This window comes from Myotis daubentonii, chromosome 18, assembly GCF_963259705.1.
Source record: "Myotis daubentonii chromosome 18, mMyoDau2.1, whole genome shotgun sequence".
Lineage (NCBI taxonomy): Eukaryota > Metazoa > Chordata > Mammalia > Chiroptera > Vespertilionidae > Myotis > Myotis daubentonii.
In genome coordinates, this window is record NC_081857.1 from 20,051,336 (window position 1) to 20,072,096 (window position 20,761).

The following is a 20,761-nucleotide window of genomic DNA, read 5'->3' on the forward strand; positions in this document are numbered from 1 at the left end:
TAAAAGACTCATTTCTGCAGTTAATTTGAAGTTTTTGGTTCAGGAAGAGAGCAGAAAGGTAAAGGATTAAAGTTAATTGCTGAGGCAAATGAGAAATCCAAGATTACAAGTAAGTATTGTAAGGGCAATACAATTTTTGTTGAAAGACTATGGTGTTCACTTCTGGCTCATTCAAAACAATGTACAGAACTTGATATCCTGACACTTAATAAACATTTCTTACAAGATTTGCCAATTTTACCTCTTTTTTGACTTGTACAAGATCTATAACCTTTCTTGGTTGACCACAAGCAAAACACACACTCAGACACACACACACACACACACACACACACACACACACACACACACACACAACCATCTCTGTCAAAACAGTAGGCTTCATCTTTATTACTTGGCTTGTTTACCTCCAAGATGGAACCAAGCTCACCCCCTTAGTTTGCCTTCAGACTTATAGGTCAATACGTTACATGCAACTTCTGCTTCTGGCCAAATGAATTACAGGGTCAGATTTACCCTCCCACCTTAGGCAAGAAAACAAGGCAAAATTATGAGGATTTTCCAAGGGATAGCTCTGCTTCCTGGCACAATTACCTTTATAACCGGTGAGCGGTGGACACGCTTGCTTTGCATACAGTTTACTCTCACTTTTGTATCTAACTCCAGTGTAGTTGATTTGAAGGTCAAACAACTTGAGCTTGAATTCAAGTTCCACCAATTGGATAAGTTAGCCCCTCTGTTTCACCGTCCGAATTAGTTAAGTACAGCTATTTATCCCTACCTTTTAGGGATTAAATAAAATCCTATTTTCAGGGTAAAATTAACTGAGAGTATGTATTTCACATATAAATGCAAGTGTTTTGCACTTGGCTTCTTTTACTACCAATATTTCTAATTGATTGTTGTTCTCTGCTTTCACTATCCCTCTTAATCTTTGGTTCAATACTGCCCCCATGTGGTCGCTATTCTGTTATGCTCCCTTAGGAGACTCAAGACCAGCTTTTTTCCAGACTCTTCTATGATACTACAGGGAGAAGCAAACAGTACCAGGAGGAAGCTGCATACCAGCAGGGACTATGCCAGAGAAATAAGTCTCCATTATATTTTCAACAAGAGACTTGGAGACCTGTTCATCTGTCTCAATACTGATCTTCTGTAATGCCATCAGGAATTGCAATGGGCCCTCAGCCTTCCGTTCTTTGAGGAACTCCGTGAAGTACTCCAAGTGCTGCACATTTCGAAAGACTTCTGCCAGGTTTCTGGAAACAAGAAAGCATCACTGGTTGAGAGAATGGATGGTGACCCTGAATTCTGTTTCACTTAAGGAATGGGGAAGGGCTTCTCCCGGGCTGTGGGGCCTTTAACTATGTGTGAAGATCAGAGTGAATGAATTGGTTACTCTTATTTCCTTGTAGATAAATTTTTATGTGTCCATCCTAAGCGTGGTTCAATCATTTGCCAACATCAATGGAAGAGGACGAGAGGTATTTTAAAGGGGCTATTTTTTTTTTTTCTAGAACCACCTTCTTTCTGCATTATGGATTCAAAACAACCCCTAACTGGCAGTCATTTCAGTGGGTAGAGCAAGAGTGATCAGCAATTATTGATCAATATTTCTAAATTGCCTTTGCTGAGTTCTTTTTCACTGTTCCTTAAATAAAGGTGCCCCTAATGTTTCATTCTCAATCCTCTTGAATTTTGCCTTATGACTCCTCCCTCTCCCCTCCCTGCCCCCAATTCTTACCTCCTCTGTGATCTCAATGTTCATTGATATGGTAAAACTATGTTTCTAGTCTTTTTGTAATTCAATAGTTTGATTATAAGTGCCTAGGTGTGAATATTTTTAAGTTTATCCTACTTGGGATTCATTCAGCTTCTAGTATGTTCTGAATAAGTACTCAACCATTGCATATTCAAATATTTTTCCTGCCCCTTTATCTCTCTCCTGATATTTCCATTATTTGTTTGATGGTGTCTCACAAGTCTCTTATTTTGTGATGCTTTCACACTGGATAATGTCTGCTGAGCTAATTTTAAGTTCACAAATTCTTCTGCCAACTCAAATCTGCTATTGATTCTTTCTAGTGAATTTTTCATTTCAATTATCATACTTTTCCAATGTTTTATTTGGTTCTATTTTATAATATTTATCTTATTAGATATTTTCATTTGATGAATCATTATCATAATACTTTCCTTTAATTTTTCTTTTTTACTTTAAAAATTTTTTATATATATATTTTATTGATTTTTTTACAGAGAGGAAGGGAGAGAGATAGAGAGTTAGAAACATCAATGAGAGAGAAACATCGATCAGCTGCCTCCTGCACATCTCCTACTGGGGATGTGCCCGCAACCCAGGTACATGCCCTTGACTGGAAGCAAACCTGGGACCTTTCAGTCCATAGGCTGATGCTCTATCCACTGAGCCAAACCAGTTTCGGCCCTTTAATTTTTTTTAAACATGCCACAACCTTTAATTCATTGAACATATTGCTTAGAAGTTCTTAGAGTTCAATATCTGGATCACTTCAAAGATAAAAGTTTCTAATGAGTGCTCTTTCCCCTCTGTGTACGAGCCATCCTTTCCTGTGTGTTTTTTTTTTGGGGGGGGGGGGATGGGGGTATGCATAATTTTTTAACTGAAATTTTAGATGACATAATTTATAGAGTTCTAAAATTTTTGACAGGTTTGTCCAGTTTTACCATTGGAGAGACAATTTTTTGAGGTTCTTACTCTACCATTGCAGAAGTCCAATTCCTCACCTTCAGTGTTTTGTTTTGTTTTTTAATCTGTATCTTCCCTTGTATATCTACTAGAGGCCTAGTGCACGAAAATTTGTGCACTTTGGTGGAGGGTCCCTCAGCCCGGCCTGTGCTCTCTTACAGTCCAGGAGTCTCAGGGGATATCCAACTGACGGCTTAGGTCCACTCCCCCAGAGGAGTGGGCCTAAGCCACAGTCTGGCCTCCCTCTGCAGGAGGTGACCCCTGCGGGCTAACCTGGGGATGGCAAGATCTGGGGATGGCGAGTGGCCGGCCCCGCCCTGAATCGCTTGGCTACTGTCGCTGCCCGTGGCCTCCCTCTGTAGGATGTGACTGGGCAGGTGATCAGGGGTTGACATGAGCCCCCATCGCCCTGCCACTGGTTGCCGCCACCCTCCACCCACCCCATCGCCATCCCCTCCCTCTGCCCACTGGCACGCGCCTTGGCTGGCCTGGCACCACCTGCTCACCGACCAGTTGTTCCGCTGTTTGGTCGATTTGCATATTATACTTTTATTATATAGGATTCCACTTTTAACTTCAGGTCTTTAATATCACTTGCCCAAACAACTGCCACAACCTTCCAACTATTATTTTTGCCTTTAGTCTGAGTCTCTGACTCATCATACTATTATTATGTTTACCAGAGTAATATTTTAAAAATCCATATAATAGGGTGTGGGTTTTTTTTTTTGCTACTCCTGTTCCAACAAACCCCCATGAATCCTGATTGCCACTTAATCAACACAAATTCCTTAATAATTCACTCAAAACCTTCTTTCAGTTATTTTAATCTCAATCTAGGTTTCTAATTTTGTATTTTATGTCTAAATTCTCCCTAAGTATTCTGTGCTTTAACACCACTGGACTATTTTCAAATACCACGTTCATACTTCTGAGTTCATTTCTTCGTGTCATTTCTTCAGTTTAGAAGGTTTAGCCCTGCCCACAAAACACTCCCTTTCTTTGCAATTGAATTGCTCCATGCAGATCAGGGCCTCTTTTGATATTCTAAGTTTTCCTAACCCTCACGCAAACTTTCCTCCTTCAATGATGCTCTTATAGCAATTAATCAATATTTTATCATGACATTTAAAGGTCAGTATTGTAGTTTATTTAGTTATGTATTGGATTAAGGGCAAGGACTATGTCTTTATTTGTATCATTAGTATCCACAGTGTGTCTGGGACACTGTGTATGATCAAAAACTGTTTAGTACATTGAATTTGGACTAAGGGCAAGGTTTAAGAGAGTTGTAACTGTGGTATACCTGGATCATTCTGCTGTGGTCCTAATGGAGTCGTGAAACTAGACCAGTGGTCGGCAAACTGCGGCTCGCGAGCCACATGCGGCTCTTTGACCCCTTGAGTGTGGCTCTTCCACAAAATACAGACTTCTGCGCATGGGCCACGAAGTTTCAATCACACTGTACATGCGCGCCGCACGTGGTATTTTGTGGAAGAGCCACACTCAAGGGGCCAAAGAGCCGCATGTGACTCGCGAGCCGCAGTTTGCCGACCACTGAACTAGACTATATAACCCTGCATAGTCCCTCTAGAATTTAATGATCTTATAAATATATGACCTAGAAAAGACTTCTGTGATATTCATTTTCAACTAATTTGGAAAATACGAATCTCTGTAGATATAGTGAAAAGTAGCAAGTAGTACAAATTAGAATATCAAACGGAATAAAGATTAAACCTCAGGGATTAATTTCAGTTCCTTGAAAGGGAGGAAAAAACCTCTCTAGAGTATTTAGAAGAGACAGAGGGCTTCTCAGCCCCTGTGAAGGCTAACAGTAACTGAAAACATACTTCTGGGAACTTTTCTTTGCAAATACTCTGCTAGCGATGTTGACTACCAAACTTGTACGTGCTAATCTATCTCTATCCTCTGTAAGAGAACTCTCCATGTCACTAGTCATTAATAGATAGTGAATTAAAAAAATGAATGACTGGCCAGCTGACATGGCTCAGTGGTTGAGCATTGACCTATGAACCAGGAGGTCACCATTCGATTCCCGGTCAGGGCACATGTTCGGGTTGTGGGCTTGATCCCCAGTGTGGGGCATGCAGGAGGCAGCCCGTCAATAATTCTCTCTCATCATTAATGTTTCTCTCTCTCTCCCCCTCTCCCTTCCTCTCTGAAATCACCAAAAATATATTTAAAACAAACAAACATCATTAATTAAATAAATAAATAACAAATGAATGACTGAATGAATGTTCTGGCTTACAAGAAAATGTTAGTCAAGAAGGTAGTCCATATACCTAAAAAATAAAGAGCAGTACAAAATAGTACATGGTAAGTGTTTGGGGTTATATTTTAGGGATTTAGTGTTTCAGAGGAGAGGGAGTCATACATTTGGATCACTTCTATGTAGAGGTGGCATTTGTACTAAGAAAAGTGGATAAAGGTGAGGGGGCACTCCTGAAAGCACGGGCCACAGCGTCTTTGCCAGCAGTGGGATCTTACCAGAGGCGACTCTTGGATTGATTGTGAGGGGGAGAGACAAGAAGGAAGGACCCAGCTAGGAGGCTTCTACAGTCACACGCAATCCAGAAAACACAAATATGCAAGGACACATGTACAATGACGAATATTATGGTACTGCTGATAGCAATAAAAAATTGAAGATAACATAAATATCCATGAAAAACATATAGTTAAATAAATCATGCTCCATCCATTCGATGGAAGAAAGTAGACCTGTATACATATTGACATGAAAGGATGTCCATAATAGTTTGCTATGTTGAAAAACTTAGTGTATTGTACATATTGCATGGTGCCAGGTTTCAAAAACAGACAGTGATTTAAAATACTTAGTATGCTTGTGCATGTATATGCGATACATGGAAAAGAGTGTGGACATTAACACAGAGAAATAGGCTCATGCTGAACTCCAGGGCTGTGCCTGGAGATATTGGTGTCACCAGACCCTATGTCTTACCTGGGTCCGTGGGAAGGCTTCCTTGCAACAGGAATCTTTTTCACGGACGCTTCCTTATGCGGGGGTGAATGTGTCCTTGGTTCTCTGGTGATTATCTGACGATAGACTTTATACTGGTAACCTAATGAGAAGTCACAACATTGGGCAACACCATGTTATAAAGAACGTTGCAGAGAAGAAGAAGGGACAAAGTAGCAAGAGTGCGTGTGGGAAAACCACAGTCCGCGCAACTGCTGCCATCTCAGGCCATTAGTGCTGGGAGTGCATGGGCCATTAGGGCATAAGAGACTTGGGGAGGATTCTAACCCCTGACCGTAACATCAGTCCAGGCTGCGTTATTTACGTCTGCTGGCTATTAGGCCTAGAGCCCACCTTCCTTAGAAAACTGCTGAGACCTACTCCATCATACTTCTTATCATTTCAGCACCAAACAGCATCTCTCCCCAGTCAGTCATTTTTACTACACCGTACTCCACGTGACAGTCTCCCCGGACACCTCTGCTGCCTCCTCCGAAACCCTTCCACTTGTCCTCTGGAACCCCTGCTTTGTCATCAGTAAACTCACGGATTCTTTTTTTTTTTTAAATATATTTTATTGATTTTTTACAGAGAGGAAGAGAGAGGGATAGAGAGTTAGAAACATTGGATGAGAGAGAAACATCGATCAGCTGCCTCCTGCACACTCCCTACTGGGGATGTGCCCGCAACAAAGGTACATGCCCGCAACCAAAGTACATGCCCTTGACTGGAATCGAACCTGAGACCTTTCAGTCCACAGGCCAACGCTCTATCCACTGAGCCAAACCAGCTAGGGCAAACTCACGGATTCTTCCTTGACCTCCTCATTAAGAGTTCCCCCCATCTTCTGGCTTTAACAGAAACCATTCCCTCTCCTGAGGACACAACTTGCACAGCGAACTTCTCAAGTGGTATTCTGTCGCACCATAGTACACAATTTGGGGTGGGTGTCTGGTGCCCTATTGCCACTTAGAAACCATTATTTCAAAAATATGTAAAAACATTCCTTTTTAAGAATGACAGGCTCCAAGCATTTTAGTATTCAAAGAGCCTTTTGAGGTCGTTAATATCGTAGAAAATAATGCAGACTTTTGCAAGGGCAGGGATGGCATATTACTCATCTTGCCCCTCCAGAAATTAGAACATGGCCTGGTTATAGTAAATCCTTTATAAACTATTTATTAACTAGAATGTCCCCCCACCCCACACACACATAGGACATTTCTGTCTGGTTCGGTAATACGTTCAGTGACAGATAATATGCCAAAGGATCGAAAACAGTAGAAACATATACTGAGTCTAATATGCAATTGAATAGGTGAAAAAGTACAACCCAGACAATGTAAGACCAGATATTAAAAAACAAAACAAAGAACCCCAAGAAACCTCCCAATAAAAAACACCTAGAAATGCTGGCTAAAAGAGTAACACGTGTTCAAACTTGTAAGGAAGCCTGTAAGACATTAATACAAAATCAAAATAGAAACTTAGGGATCAGAAGCAAAGAGAAGGTTAGAAACCAGAGGGTAAGCTGACACCAACAGCGCATCTGCCCTGGAGGCATCTGCCCTGTTCAAGGCCAGAAGAGGACTGAAGACAAAGACGTGCGCCCTTAGAAAATGGGCAGAGAAACCCATTGGCCACTGCTTTTACGTTCAAGGCATTTGACAGGTATGACAACTGTTACTGAGAAATACAGAACTTTTTGGTGGGCTCTCAAGGCAGAAGACAGCAAAGGAGAAGAGGCCCTGAAGAGCACCCCAGGCTTTCAGTTGGGAACCCCCCCGCCCCCCGCCAAAAGGAAGGAAAACCAGAACTCGCTCACCCATCAAAAGGCATGGAAGCTAGTTCTGAACCAGCTCTAACCCTCAGTGGGTGACGGTCATCTGGATGCACCTGTTCAGTGTGTGTCAGAAGTAAAGCAAGCCCTCTCCGGAGGACACTAAGGGCACCCAGAGCCTCAAATCACCCCTACAAACTTGGACCAACAGCGCGTTCACAAATAACGCAGAAATAACAAGGCATTTCAAAAGATGACCAAACACCACGGAGAAAAAAGACACATGACACTTGAAAAAAACATGGCAGGAAATCCAAATATGGACTTGAAAATTACTACTATTCATTTAATGTAAGCAATTAAAAGAGGAAAAAATATCAACACGGACCGAGTAGCGCAAAAAGGAAAAAAATAAATTCTAAAAATAAAAGGTTTAATGACTGAAATGTAGAAAATTGAGAGTTAAGAAATGGGTAGGATGACAAATTATAAATAGCTGAGTGAGGATTGTTGAACTAGGAGTAAGACCCAAAGAAAATATCTATACTGAAACACAGAGAGAAAAAAGAAATATGGAAAAACAGAGTAAAGCCAACGAGACATGGGGAATGTGGCTGAAATGTCAAAAATATGTGACCTGGCCAGTGTGACTAAATGGTTGAGCATCGACCTAGGAATCAGGAGGTTACGGGTTCAATTCCCAATCAGGGCACGTGGCCAGATTGCAGACTCGATCCCCAGTAAGGGGCGTGCAGGAGGCGGCCGATCAATGATTCTCTCTCATCATTGATGTTTCTATCTCTCTTTCCCTCTCCTTTCCTCTCTCTCCGAAATCAATAAAAAAAAATATATATTTTTTAAAAAAATATGTGTAGTAAAATTATCAGAAGGCAATAGAATGAAGCAGTACAGATATTTGAAGAGATAATAACTGGAATTTTCCTAAAACTGACAAAGGACAAGTCAGAAATGCAGGAAGTCTTGAAACTCATTCTGGGAGTTGCCTCCAACAAAGGGCCCTGCCTGACCCAAGGTCAGACCCTCCTGAGGGACAGCCACACCCCATGTGAATTGATACAGACGTTATAAAAGCCCCTTGCCTCAGTGAGGGACCATGCTAAAGTGTCACTGGCTCTCCAGCTTCTTACAGGATCTGAGGAGGTCTACTGTAACTGCCTAACAGTCAGCGCCTACCTCTGCCCAGTGCTGCTTTCCTCATTCCCTTCCAGGCGTTATTCCCAACAAACCTCCTTCTATAAATCTCTGACTCCAGGGAACTTCGCAGAAGATAAATCTGCATTATTTAAAAGCCCAGAGTAATAACTAGGCAAGAAGTTAGGAATTAACTATTTTCATCCTCATCCTCGTTCACTTATCATCGCATCTCATTTTCATGATGCCCTTCTATGACTTTGTAGGAGGGGGCAGGAGCTGGGAGACAAGTCTGACCATCCCTCATTTCAAACCAAGCACGGTTCCCCTTTTGGGTTTTGGCTCATTGCGTTGGGAGATTCTTTCGTTTAAACACTTACCCATCTTTCTAGTAGGTGCTTTTTCACAATATATTTTGTAGTCCTCACTTATCTTCTCTATGGCCACCTTTGGATACTTGTAGCAGAGTTCCTCAAAGGACATTTTCTCTATATCTATCAAGTAGATAAAAACAGGGGAGAGTCTAGTTGACCACTCTGGAGTCAAAGATTGATATGCTTTTGTTGAAAGTATTGCCTTTTACACATTATTTAAGTACAACAATAATGTTCTAATGGAATGTCTATACGCAAGGAACACAAGTTCTCTAAGCCAGATTAGAAGCAAGGAAAGACGGTGGGCCACCCCTCTAGCCTGGGAGGATTCTGTCCTTCTTGGAGACACCTGACCCGTGGGGACCTTCTGCCCAGGCACACCAGTTGTCCTGGAACTCCCAGGGCAGTCTAGTGCTTTCTGAGTGATACTGGTGAAGTCCAGAAGGAATCCTAGCGTGTGGACTCACAGATGTCAGTTGTCCTTATGACAATTGCCACTGTTGTCAATAGCGCCTCTCAGCCAAGGGTGTCTGGCTGTAAGTTGCAAGAACAGTGGCTTATTTCTGTAGAAGATCTAGGTTTCTAGTCCTCCCTTGCTGAGCAGCCTCGGGCAACCTTTCCACCTCTCTGGGACCAATTTCCTCTGTGTGAAAGCGGAGAGCACTCTAGTTCCGGTGCTCTGTTTCCGGAGCAGCCTGAGTAGAGGCATCAGCCTCCTGAGCAGACAGAGCTCCAAGATGGACAATGCACAGGAGGCCCTTATCAGGTCAGACCTTGTTCAAAAAATGCAGCGGCGGATGAAACCATCATGTGTGCTGTGGGGGGGAGGGGGGTGGGGGGGGCGTCTCCATGGAGGGTGGTTCCCTCTTCCTGGCTGCCCCTGACACTCCTGGCCACTAAAGAAATGCCTGCTGCCCTGTATGGTGTGGTGATATTTACCAGCTACCCTTTCTCCCACTTCTCTCTACATTTCTGGGAGAGGTTCTGGAATGTTCGGGATTTAGAGAGAAGGTGAAACTCTAGGTAAAACAGAGGGCCTGATCACGGTAGATTTAAATAACTCATGCTCAGGCACAGCTCTGAGGGGCCAATGTCCAGTGCATCTTGTTTTGTATATAAAGTGCACTGTGCAAGGCAAAGATTTCAAGAGTTGAGTGTTATTTAAAAAAAAAATTTTTTATTGATTTTTAGAGAGAGGAAAGGAGAGGGAGAGAGAACCATTGATGTGAGAGTGAAACATCAATCGGCTGCTTCCTGCATTGCACAGTGCTGACACACAGTAAACAAACACTAGATGTTAACGCTCCATAGTTCCCAGATGCCTATGTGTCAGGGGTCGAAAAAATTATGGTGATGGCCCTCACCTGTCAGAAATACTGGAGACTTCAGTTCTACCCGGAGAGACCCGTCATGTCTCAGGTCCTCAGTAGCTAGTTTTCTCCACTGCACAGAATCCATTTCCTCCATGTTAGCCAGACCCTGGCTTAATGCCAGGGACTCCTCCAATCTCTTATAAAGAAGAATGTTCTCTTGTTTGCTTATAGAGTCTTTCTTATGCTTCCTCGTGTGGTTGACATTGGTCTGAGTCTAAGAGAAGGGGTAGGGGGACAGACAATATTTGCTACAGGAACTAGACCAGAAGCAAGACTTTTGTAACAGCCCCGTCCTCCTGTGTCTCCCTGTCAGGCGGACTGAGGCTGGCGGTTTTCAATTTGCTCAGATCCATTGCAAACCCACTTCCTATAACGGAGACATTCGATGTGAATGTGACTCTTTTAAAGTCAGCTTAGGCACTTGAGTCTTTTGCCTTGAGAGCTTTATGTTTAAGAATCAGGGACCACGTCAAACCCCCCAGTAGCCTCTAGGGAAAAAAAAATATCAGACTTTCATTTACTTTAACGAATAAGGCTTCTAAAAGAGCAGTTACTCTCTTTTCTTCCCTCAACCTTATTCATCCCCAACTCAAAGCCCCTCCTACTGCATAAGTGAGAAACAAGGAGTCCTCTTCATTCAGGAATTCATCATACCAGGAGCTGAGCATCTGCAATTCAAACACGACATAAGGACATAAGCGTTAGGAGGTGTGCTCAGCCTGCTGGTTGTTTACCTGGGAGAAGGGTAGGCTGCCGATTCCGGAGTCTCTAGTTTGGAGATACAATGGAACAGCAAACATTAGCCATGACCAACCAGGACGTTCCTCTGTCTTTCTAAATTTGCAGCTCATGCAGCCTCTCTCTGAACCTCAGAGGATAGTAACCGGTACTTAAGAAGAGGTACAACGAATAGTTTACTGAAGGACAGCCATTTGACACCTCTTAAATCTTTGTTCCTTTCCAAAGTACCATCTCATCTGATTCTCAAAATTGTCCTGAAAACCAACCATCTTCTTTTGGTGTGTCTACTCTTAATATCTCCTCCTTGAAGACCTTGTCCACTTGTGAAAATTATTTCATTACATTAAAATAAATAAGCAAACAAAGCCCAATAATAACAACAGAAAGCTATGAGTTAGTGCTTAGCTAGGTTTATCTATCTATACCAGCCGTGGGCAAACTATGGCCCGCGGGCCGTATCCGGCCCGTTTGAAATGAATAAAACTATTGAAAAAAAGGACCGTACCCTTTTATGTAATGATGTTTACTTTGAATTTATATTAGTTCACACAAAACACTCCATCCATGCTTTTGTTCCGGCCCTCCGGTCCTGTTTAAGAACCCATTATGGCCCTCGAGTCAAAAAGTTTGCCCACCCCTGATCTATACCCTCACGTTCATTCATTTATTTATCTGATGAGTACTTTCTCAGTGCCTCCCACGTGCCAGACACCGTGCCCATTGCTGAGAATATACAGATCAATATGCTACAAGCCTGGTTCTCGAGGAGCTCACCTTCTAACATGACGGCACATGCCACCATAGAGGTGTGGGCAAAGTTCCCTGGGAGCGGAGAGGAGGGAACATATTTCACAAGAGGTAGGGGGCCTCTAGACTTCCAGGACTGAAGAACTGTGCGCAAGAGAGCTGTGGCTGTGGATCCACTGGACTCACCTGGTCCCATACAACCCAGATGTGCAACCCTGGATAATTATTCTGTACTGGAAATTGTGCTGGACTTAGAGCCAAGAACTCCTGGGTTCTACCCCCTGGTTCCTCTACCAGTCTGCTGTATGCCTTGAGCTAATCCACTTAACCTCTCTGAGTCTCACTTTCCTCATTGTACAAATGACAATACTACCCTGTATGCCTCTGAGAGGTGCTAGGAAGCCTCGAGGAGGTAATGTGTTTTATAAGGTAAATTATAACGCACTAAAAAATTTGCTACTTATATCTATTTGCCCTTCCAGATCTACTCTCTACCCTTTCTTTACCGGGCTTATGCCTTGGGAAATTAACCTGTATGGACCACATCAATAAGCTCCCATGACCTCTGGTTGGGTTTATCCAGTCAGAAGATGGGAAGGCAGGAGCCGATATCTATTCCCCTTGGTTCCTCCCAGCCAGATCACTATGGACTGGCTACATCCCTCTACTGACAATTACAGCTCCTGCCGAGCGCTCCATTCCATGTAGCTCTTCTGGCAACTATTCCCTCTCCTCCACTCTTCTGGCCTAGGAGTGATAAAGGTGATCCACCATTACTGGCCCTGGGGTACTGCACTATCCTCTGTAGTTTCCCTACTCTCGCGCCCACTACCTTGTAATTATCCCTTTTATTGGATGCTCGTCTGTTTCCCAGCTGACTCTGCCATTTATTTTCTCCCAAGATCTTGATGATACAACAATCAAGCAATGGGCCTTACTTCCTTTGAGTCTTTAGGATGGTCTCCTGCTTTTATCTCATGTTTTGGGATAAGAATAAACCCTTCTCCATTGGCCATTTTCTTGTTGGCTATTCTAGGAAAGAAAGACCTTGCATTCTAATACACGATGTTCAGAACAGAGTTATTAAAACTTCCCTCAGTGGAACATTCAGAGGTTCATGGTTTTGGGAGACTCCACATAAGGGGGAACTGAAGAAGGAATAAAAGGTGGATATTGACCACTCCCCCATCTCCATTCTACTTTGGAGTTTTGGCTGTTTCTTGGGAATTTGTACAGCCTGCTCCTAAAAAATTAACAGACTCTTCAATAGGTGAAGGGTTATATGGGTAAGTATATCATTAACTTAGTACAGATGAGCAGATAGGATTTTAGGTCAGCTTTGACCCAATCTTCCAGATCTTAGCCCATCTCGGTAAGGTGTGACCTACCTGGCAGATCTCCTCCTGGGCTCTGGGTATCCAGGGGTTCATATTCCCAGAAGGCAGCAGCTCCTTCAGACCTTCAATGGTTTGGGATTTGAGTGGTAAGCGTGGACCAATCTGTTCATTCAGGTAGAGCTCACAGATCCGGTTGCCCAGAATGTGCCAAAAGATGGCATTCCCAGTCTTCCTGTTATTCATCAGGACATTGAGGAAATGGCGCAGGTCCTGCCAGAGGTCCAGGAGTTGGATCTCCATTTTCAAATTCAGCTTCTTCAGGTGGTCCCGGAAGGGACTCCCTGCAAAGGCATCAGCACACAAGGCCCAGTGGGTGTACCCCAAGGAGAGTCTTTTCTTGATGGCCCCCTTGATGGTCAAACGGGGGGAGTGACGGATGATGGGGGTGGCCATCCTCAGGTGGGTAGCGATCTTTGTCTCAAAGAGGCCCTCCATGTGGAGATGGCTCTTGGCTTTCTTCTTCATGTTGGACTTCCTGGCACTGAGACTGTCCTTTTCCAGAGAACTGGCTATTCCCTCCTTTGAAGAGGCCGTTTTCAGGGAAGGCATGTGTACAACCACTTTCTCCTGAGGAGAGATCTTCTGGGAGGACGTAGAATTGTCGCCTGGCTTGGTATCCAATTCTAGAGACCACGAGGCATGATCTATCAACTGCCACATCTTCCGTTTGATCTTCCTGCTCGAGTACCACCTCTGGGCGTGGCAGGACTTCTTGATGCTCATGTTCAGAGGGGGCTCTCCTAAATGGGAACAGCAAAGACTGCACTGGCGAGTCTCATACTCTTGCATCAGATGCTGGCATGAATCCTCCTTAGCTATGATGGTCTTGGCATGAGTGTGAAAGTTGGGAAGCCAATAGCTCTGGAGTTTGAACAAAGCCACTTTCTGCATGTTGCTCAAGATCTCCCGCCTGGTGGTTGACTGGTTGGGATGCCAGATGGAAAGGTTCAGGAGAGACTCTGGAAAGAAGACAGAGAGATGGAAGATGAAAAACGATGTGGCGCCAGTGAGCTTTTGAAGTTTTTCCGAATGTTTTTTGATTAGAATTTCATTGGTTCCTCACGCAACCCAAGGATGTGAAGAGGTCAAATATAGCCGAAACCGGTTTGGCTCAGTGGATAGAGCGTCGGCCTGCGGACTGAAAGGTCCCAGGTTCGATTCCGGTCAAGGGCATGTACCTGGGTTGCGGGCATATCCCCAGTAGGAGATGTGCAGGAGGCAGCTGATCGATGTTTCTCTCTCATCGATGTTTCTAACTCTCTATCTCTCTCCCTTCCTCTCTGTAAAAAATCAATAAAATATATTTAAAAAAAAAAAAAAAGAGGTCAAATATATGATGGATGCAAGTTTACGATTTGCTCAGCACAGTGACGCCTTTCTCTGATTACCTTCCTTGTTCCCCAGATAAGTCATTCTAGGGGATTCTTCAAGTTATTTTTTAGACTATAGAATGTTATTGTAAAGAAAAGCAAACATCACATGAAAACTTGTGTAAGAACATGTACCTCTGAATGGGATTTCTCGGGATCAGATCTGACAGGAGGAAGGACTTTGGACAATAATTTGAAGGAGTCTTTATTAGCCCTGGTTTTAATGCCATCAATTCTCAATTATCTCTATGAATTAAGAGTAGCGTGACTAATCCCCAAGAGCAAATCCGGAACACATTTGTGTTTGGGTTAGCAATGCCTCCTCACTGGGTGTTCTAGAGAAGAGGTTGGCGGCTTTGTCTGGGAAGGGCCAGCTAGTAAATAGTTCAGGCTTTGTGCGCCACCTACAGTCTTTGTTGCACACTTGTCTTCTTTAACCCTTTAAAAATATAAAAAACATTCTTAGTTCATAGGCCACATGTACTTCACTTGAGCCATGGGCTGCAGTTTATTCTAAAGAATCCCAATTGGAAAAAAAGAGAAAAAGAAAAAAAGACAAGCCCTGCAGGCTCAGAAGATGGAGGAGCCATGCAATTACCTTGTTCCAATTCCTCTTCACTCCATCCAGCAAAACATCACCGGCAAGTAAAAGCTCAGGAAGAGGCCAGTATCAGCCTAAGGACAAATGGTCTCTCCCATCCCTCCCCTGTTATGGGCTGGGTCTCCAACTGGCATCCCTGATGCATAGAAGATGGAAAGGGTGGCAGTGTGCAAAGCCAGAGACTGAGGGCTATCAGACACTGGATTGATTTCTTTGGTTACATCTCCCAGGGATTTTACTTCAGATACGCTTTATAGTTCTCACTGATGTTCATGTTGCAGAGGGTCACGACCCGTGAGCCCTCCTGAAGATGGGTGGCCTTCAGCAGGAGGAGGAGCGATAGGTAGTGGTCTCTCAATTCCAAGTCCATCTCATCTATGCCCAGGATCTTCTCAGCAAGGATCCAGAAATCCACCAGCTCTTCACCTACAGATCAGACAGGGGAGGCACAGAGCTACACCCCTATCTAGCCCCTTCAGGGGTTGCATCTGGGTGTGGCAGCTGATACCCCCACCACCCACCTGCTCTACTGCCTCCAACATTAGCCACTCCTCTGGGTCAAGGCACCATCTCCAGAAATGTCCTAATATGGGGGCAGATGGGAGTCATGGGGGAAGGGAATTAATGGATAGGGATCTTTTGTGACTTTTTTGTTAGAAAAACTGTCACTTTAAGAAAAACGGCACGACTCTGAAGATGGATCATGAGACATTGGAGTTTGGTCCAAAAAATAAAGACAGAGGGTAAAGCAAATTTCCAAGATGATGGACCCAGAGTAGCTAGCAGAAGGACACTGGGGCCAAAATGTGCCAAACACTATGTTCCCCGTTTCATAACTGTCAGGGCTGAAGTCCTTGTGACAAACTGAATGATAGTTCTTCCCTCCATGTTCCCTGGAGATCCAGGATTTCACCCTTAAACCAGGGCTTGTCCCTGAGTAAAACTTAACATTACTGAACTGTCCAAGCTGTTAGCCTCCCAGTATCCACCAACTACTGGACCCAATAGAGCAGAGAGCGATGCATCCCAACACTTTCGCCACCAGGATTTATTTTTTTACTTGTTCCTTGTCTGTCTCCCCACCACCGTGGCAGCTTTATGACGTGGGGATTTAGTATAGCTCTCATTCACCATTGTATCCCCACCTACCAGCACAGTGGCTGCCAGAGAGTGGTGCTCAATCACCATTGTTGAATGAATGAACAAATGAGTGAGCGAAAGGGACTCAATGCGTTTGCCCTAACCTACACTATGAATCCCAGTTTTAAAAGACTTTACTCAAACTGCATTATAAGTAATTTTTTATATTCACCATAGACACACAGAACTGTCAGTAAGTGCTCTGGGGCATCCTAGAAACTGTTGAGAACTTGCAAAGGCCCCAGGAAGAACTCCAAGAACCCACCTGCACTGCCCTTGAGGTAGGTACAGAAGCGCCACATTCCTCTGACCCCGCCAATGCATTTCTGGAGTAGCCACTGGTCTGCCTTTTTCCATCTCATCATCTTGGCTGCCAGGAAAAGTCCATGGTGAGAGAGAGTGAGCTCTGTCCCCGGCTCCTCTCTCAGCCTCACGCACAGTCAGACCCCCATTCGCTCAGTGAGGAGAAATGGTGGATAGTTAGATGAGTTGGGTCCCGATTATGTGGTGCTTTAGAAACTAGGCACCAGACCCTCTACTGATATGCATCAACTGACATGTGAGAGACCCACAAGCATACGTACAATCCAAAATCAAAACACCCTCCAACCAAGCCCCTTTGCCTTCTACCATCCCCTCATGACAGTAATTCTACCAACCCAGTTTCCCCAATAGGTATATCGCAGGAGAGAGAGAGCATAGCAGTGATTTGTTACAACATTTTACTCAATGGGATCTCCTGGATCTTAACCTTCCCTGGGTGGAGCCTATCTGATTTCCTTTGGTTAGTTGAGCTGAAAGTAAAGTTACCAATTCAATCCTAGATGGAGATTTTATTCATTCATTCTTTCAACAAATATTTATTACATGTCTACTAAGTGCCAAGTACCATTCCAGGTGTTTGGGATACATTAGCAAACAACAAAAACCCCTGCCCTCAAGGAGCTTATAGTCTAGTGAATGAGACAGACAATGAACATTCAGTATAACAAGAACATTATCTGGAAAAGTTGAAGCACTACACGAAAAAATGAAAAAGTAGAGAAGGGTTGGGAGTGCTAAGGCAGAGGGTGGACAAGTGGGCATTATGGTCTTCATGGAATAGGTGAGAACTTCACAGAGATTTGAGGAGATGAGAGTGGGAGCCAATGTGGATATGGAGGAAGAGCATTCCAGGAAGAGTAAACAGCCAGTGCAAAGCCTTGAAATAGAAATATGCCTAACACGTTCAAGGAACTGCGAGAGGGTCAATATGGTGGAAATGGAGTGATTGAGGAGGGGCATAGGAGGAGATGAGGTCAGAAGGGAAATGAGGCCAGGTCTCTAGGACCTTGAAGGCCATTGTAGGGGTGCTGGATTTCACACTGAGAAAGCAGCCATTGGTGCAGGGGTGGTGGGTGGTGAGTAGAGGAATGACATGATCTGAATTAAATGCTGAAAGGCTCACCCTGACTGCTTTGAGCAGCAGAACAAGAGCAGAACCAAGGAGTCTAAGATGATTTCAGTGGCCAGGTGAGAAATGATGGTGGCTTAGACCAGGTGGTGGCAATGAAGGTGGTCAGATATGTTTGATTTTGCATAGAGTTCAGGCAATTTTGTCATGTTCTGTGGCCACCACTCATTCTCTCATTTATGAATGTAGTGAGACAACAGCCAGCCCATTTGACTCCTGCTTATTGATCTAGGTAACAATTTTCCAGCTCAAGATTTTACCTATTATCACAACACAGACCGAGCCACCTGCATGTCTAAGGCTATAAAAGTAGCCATTATTTGTATGTTACTGTAGGACTAACACGCAGCCTGGCTTCCCATGTTTCTTCATACTTATACTTTCATGCTTACCTCCTTCTGGGGAATTAATGAAACTGATGAGCTCTTGACAAAGAATGTAATGGAAACACAAGTTGGTTTTACAGAAGAAAGGTAATCGGTATTTTCCCAGCCAGGTCAATAATCCTTTGTACTTTGGAATCTAGAGTCCAAACAAAATAGGAACAGAAAAGAGAAATGGAACTGAACTGCAAAGAAATGCAGCTTAGAAAAGGGCAACAAATAACCCAACACTTGCTGAGTCTGGCCCAGAGATTAAAAAGAGAACCTAAAGAAACTTAAGACTTGAACTGAGGCTCCCAAAGGAGTGAACGGATTGGTACAAAAGAAATATTCGTGGGTGAAGCTGTTTTAAAAAAAGGTCTAAGTCACCCAGCTGATGTGGCTCAGTGGTTGAGCGTTGACCTATGAACCAGGAGGTCACGGTTCAATTCCTGGTCAGTGCACATGCCCAGATTTCAGGCTCAATCCCCAGTGGGGGTCATGCAGGAGGCAGCTGATCAATGATTCTCCCTCATTATTGACGTTTCTATCTCTTTCCCTCTCCCTCTCCCTTCCTCTCTGAAATCATGACCCCAGAGAGGGTCAAAATCATATCCATTTTGAAATAAGATCTAAGTCTTGCTTGATAAAAGAGGAGCAGAAGAGACTTTGGTGTTGAGTCATAACTCTATTCAATGTGCTTCTTTGTAAGCACATTTATAATATTTTGCAGGCTCCCAACCCATATCAACTGCACAGCGTGTACAAAAGCACACAAAGACTCACACATAACATCAGTTAGAGTACAGGATGGATCCCTGAGACACTGAGCCACCAGAAAAAGGAGGAAAAAACTAAAATGTTTACGTTTCGGAGTTCTAGGAATACTAAATGTAACAGTCAGAGTGGGGTGTCTTTCTCAGCTCTCCAGATCCCAGGGAAAAACAAAACCTTGCTGTGAGCAGGGAGTAGGATGATCTGTCTGAGGCTGTCTGCCGCCGGCAGGGTATGTGGAAGCCATTGGTATGTCTAACATTTATACGGTGGAAGAGGATACTAGTAACAGGAAGGGGGAGAAGGGAAAGAGAAAGACAACGGATGAGGACAAGGAAAAGGATATAAAGAGGGAAAAGTGAGACAAATCTCTGGAGGAGAGTGGCGGAGTAGGTATTGCAGAGTGGCATCTGACCTTGAACTACACTTTATCATGCAAATTACTATGTAGCCCCTGGACTGTGACTGCCTACCCCACACCCACGTCAGGCTTTGCCAATCAATTCCCAGACTCTTTCTGGCTTAGGTGTGGCCTCAGAGTTCTTTTCAACACAGGGCTTCAAGCATCTATGACCCAACCAGTCACAGTGAGCATGAGAGATGACGTCCCATTTGCTAACCCTCGATTGGAATATAAAAGAAGGAACTCACCAGCACCTCTTGGCCAAGTGATAAGAATGCACAAAGGAGAAATGTCTAACTGGCTTGATACTGTTTGCTCTACTCACCTGCTTTCCTTCCTCCCTCTCCCTCTCCCAATCACACTTCCATTTCAGCTCCCTCAGCCCCCTGACCCCAAGACGGCCGCCACTGAAGTAAGGCCCTTACTCACCAAGTCATGAGGTATTTCTGGCCACAAGCTCCACTGTGCATTTTCAACTGTATAAAACGGTGTCTGACCGAAGACCTGCAAAAGAAAACTAGGAAACAGCCAAAGGGGCAGAGCGTCTCCTCACGAACACGTCACCGGGCATCGCAGCCACAGGGGAAGAGAGGTTCCATTGCTTCCTATTTCAGGGGACATTCATTCTTAAATGTACGCCACTGAACCAACTTGCCTTGCCCCCAAACACCCAAAGTAGACGAAATGACAAGATTTGTTTATCTTTTGGCTCCGACCTGCCTCAACCTGGGAGTTATCTTGCCTGTGTGCAAAGGCCAAAGCCCAAGCTATTAAAAGGTGTTGACTTTTGTGTATTTTGTGTATTAATTGGCTAAAGCCAAAGGTCTAAACTCTTTCATAAAGAGAAACAGCTTTGGATTTGCCTGAACTCTTGAGCTGGAGAAAGTAGAAAGGACCAAGGATATGAAGATTAGGGGTACTGATTTCTTATGGGGGCATTAGGTGTCCAAAATTGATAGATAATTCTAGCCTTTTGTCATGGAGCAGAGCCTGTGACCTAGGGAACCAGGTGGGATAAGGATCTAAAGGCAAAAAGGATGGGACAGATAAGAGAGATTTTTTACGAAGCAAAATGCCAGACCTCTCACTGTTTGAAGGTTGGGGAGAGGCGGTAACAAGAGGGAGGAGTTTTGGGGTAACAGGCTTAGCTGCCTGGATGGATGGTAGTGCCAGCAACATGGTAAAAAGAGGAAAGAGGAAGAGCCCTCTCAGAGCAGGTCTTTGGGGTGATCCTCACGCATACTGTTACCTCTGCCAGTGTCATGAAAGGTTTCAGAAGTAATACTAAGACATTTTATTAGTTGCAAAGTGCTAAGGGGCACAGAGGCAGGGAAAATAAGTCCCATTGGAAGGAAA

The 20,761-nt window shown here is 44.0% G+C and overlaps 1 protein-coding gene across 1 annotated transcript in view; it reads right to left on the reverse strand.

Annotated features, from left to right (window-relative positions):
- Nucleotides 1-20,761, reverse strand: part of RGSL1 (regulator of G protein signaling like 1) — a 76,310-nt gene that overhangs the window by 20,588 nt on the left and 34,961 nt on the right. The window contains exons 4-13 of the mRNA XM_059675023.1: nucleotides 19,835-19,909; nucleotides 18,259-18,388; nucleotides 16,679-16,783; nucleotides 15,538-15,699; nucleotides 13,294-14,261; nucleotides 11,023-11,085; nucleotides 10,409-10,631; nucleotides 9,051-9,164; nucleotides 5,721-5,841; nucleotides 1,066-1,259 (exon numbers count right to left, since the gene is read on the reverse strand). Coding sequence (XP_059531006.1) covers nucleotides 1,066-1,259; nucleotides 5,721-5,841; nucleotides 9,051-9,164; nucleotides 10,409-10,631; nucleotides 11,023-11,085; nucleotides 13,294-14,261; nucleotides 15,538-15,699; nucleotides 16,679-16,783; nucleotides 18,259-18,388; nucleotides 19,835-19,909 — 2,155 coding nt within the window. The remainder of the gene's footprint in view (nucleotides 1-1,065; nucleotides 1,260-5,720; nucleotides 5,842-9,050; nucleotides 9,165-10,408; nucleotides 10,632-11,022; nucleotides 11,086-13,293; nucleotides 14,262-15,537; nucleotides 15,700-16,678; nucleotides 16,784-18,258; nucleotides 18,389-19,834; nucleotides 19,910-20,761) is intronic.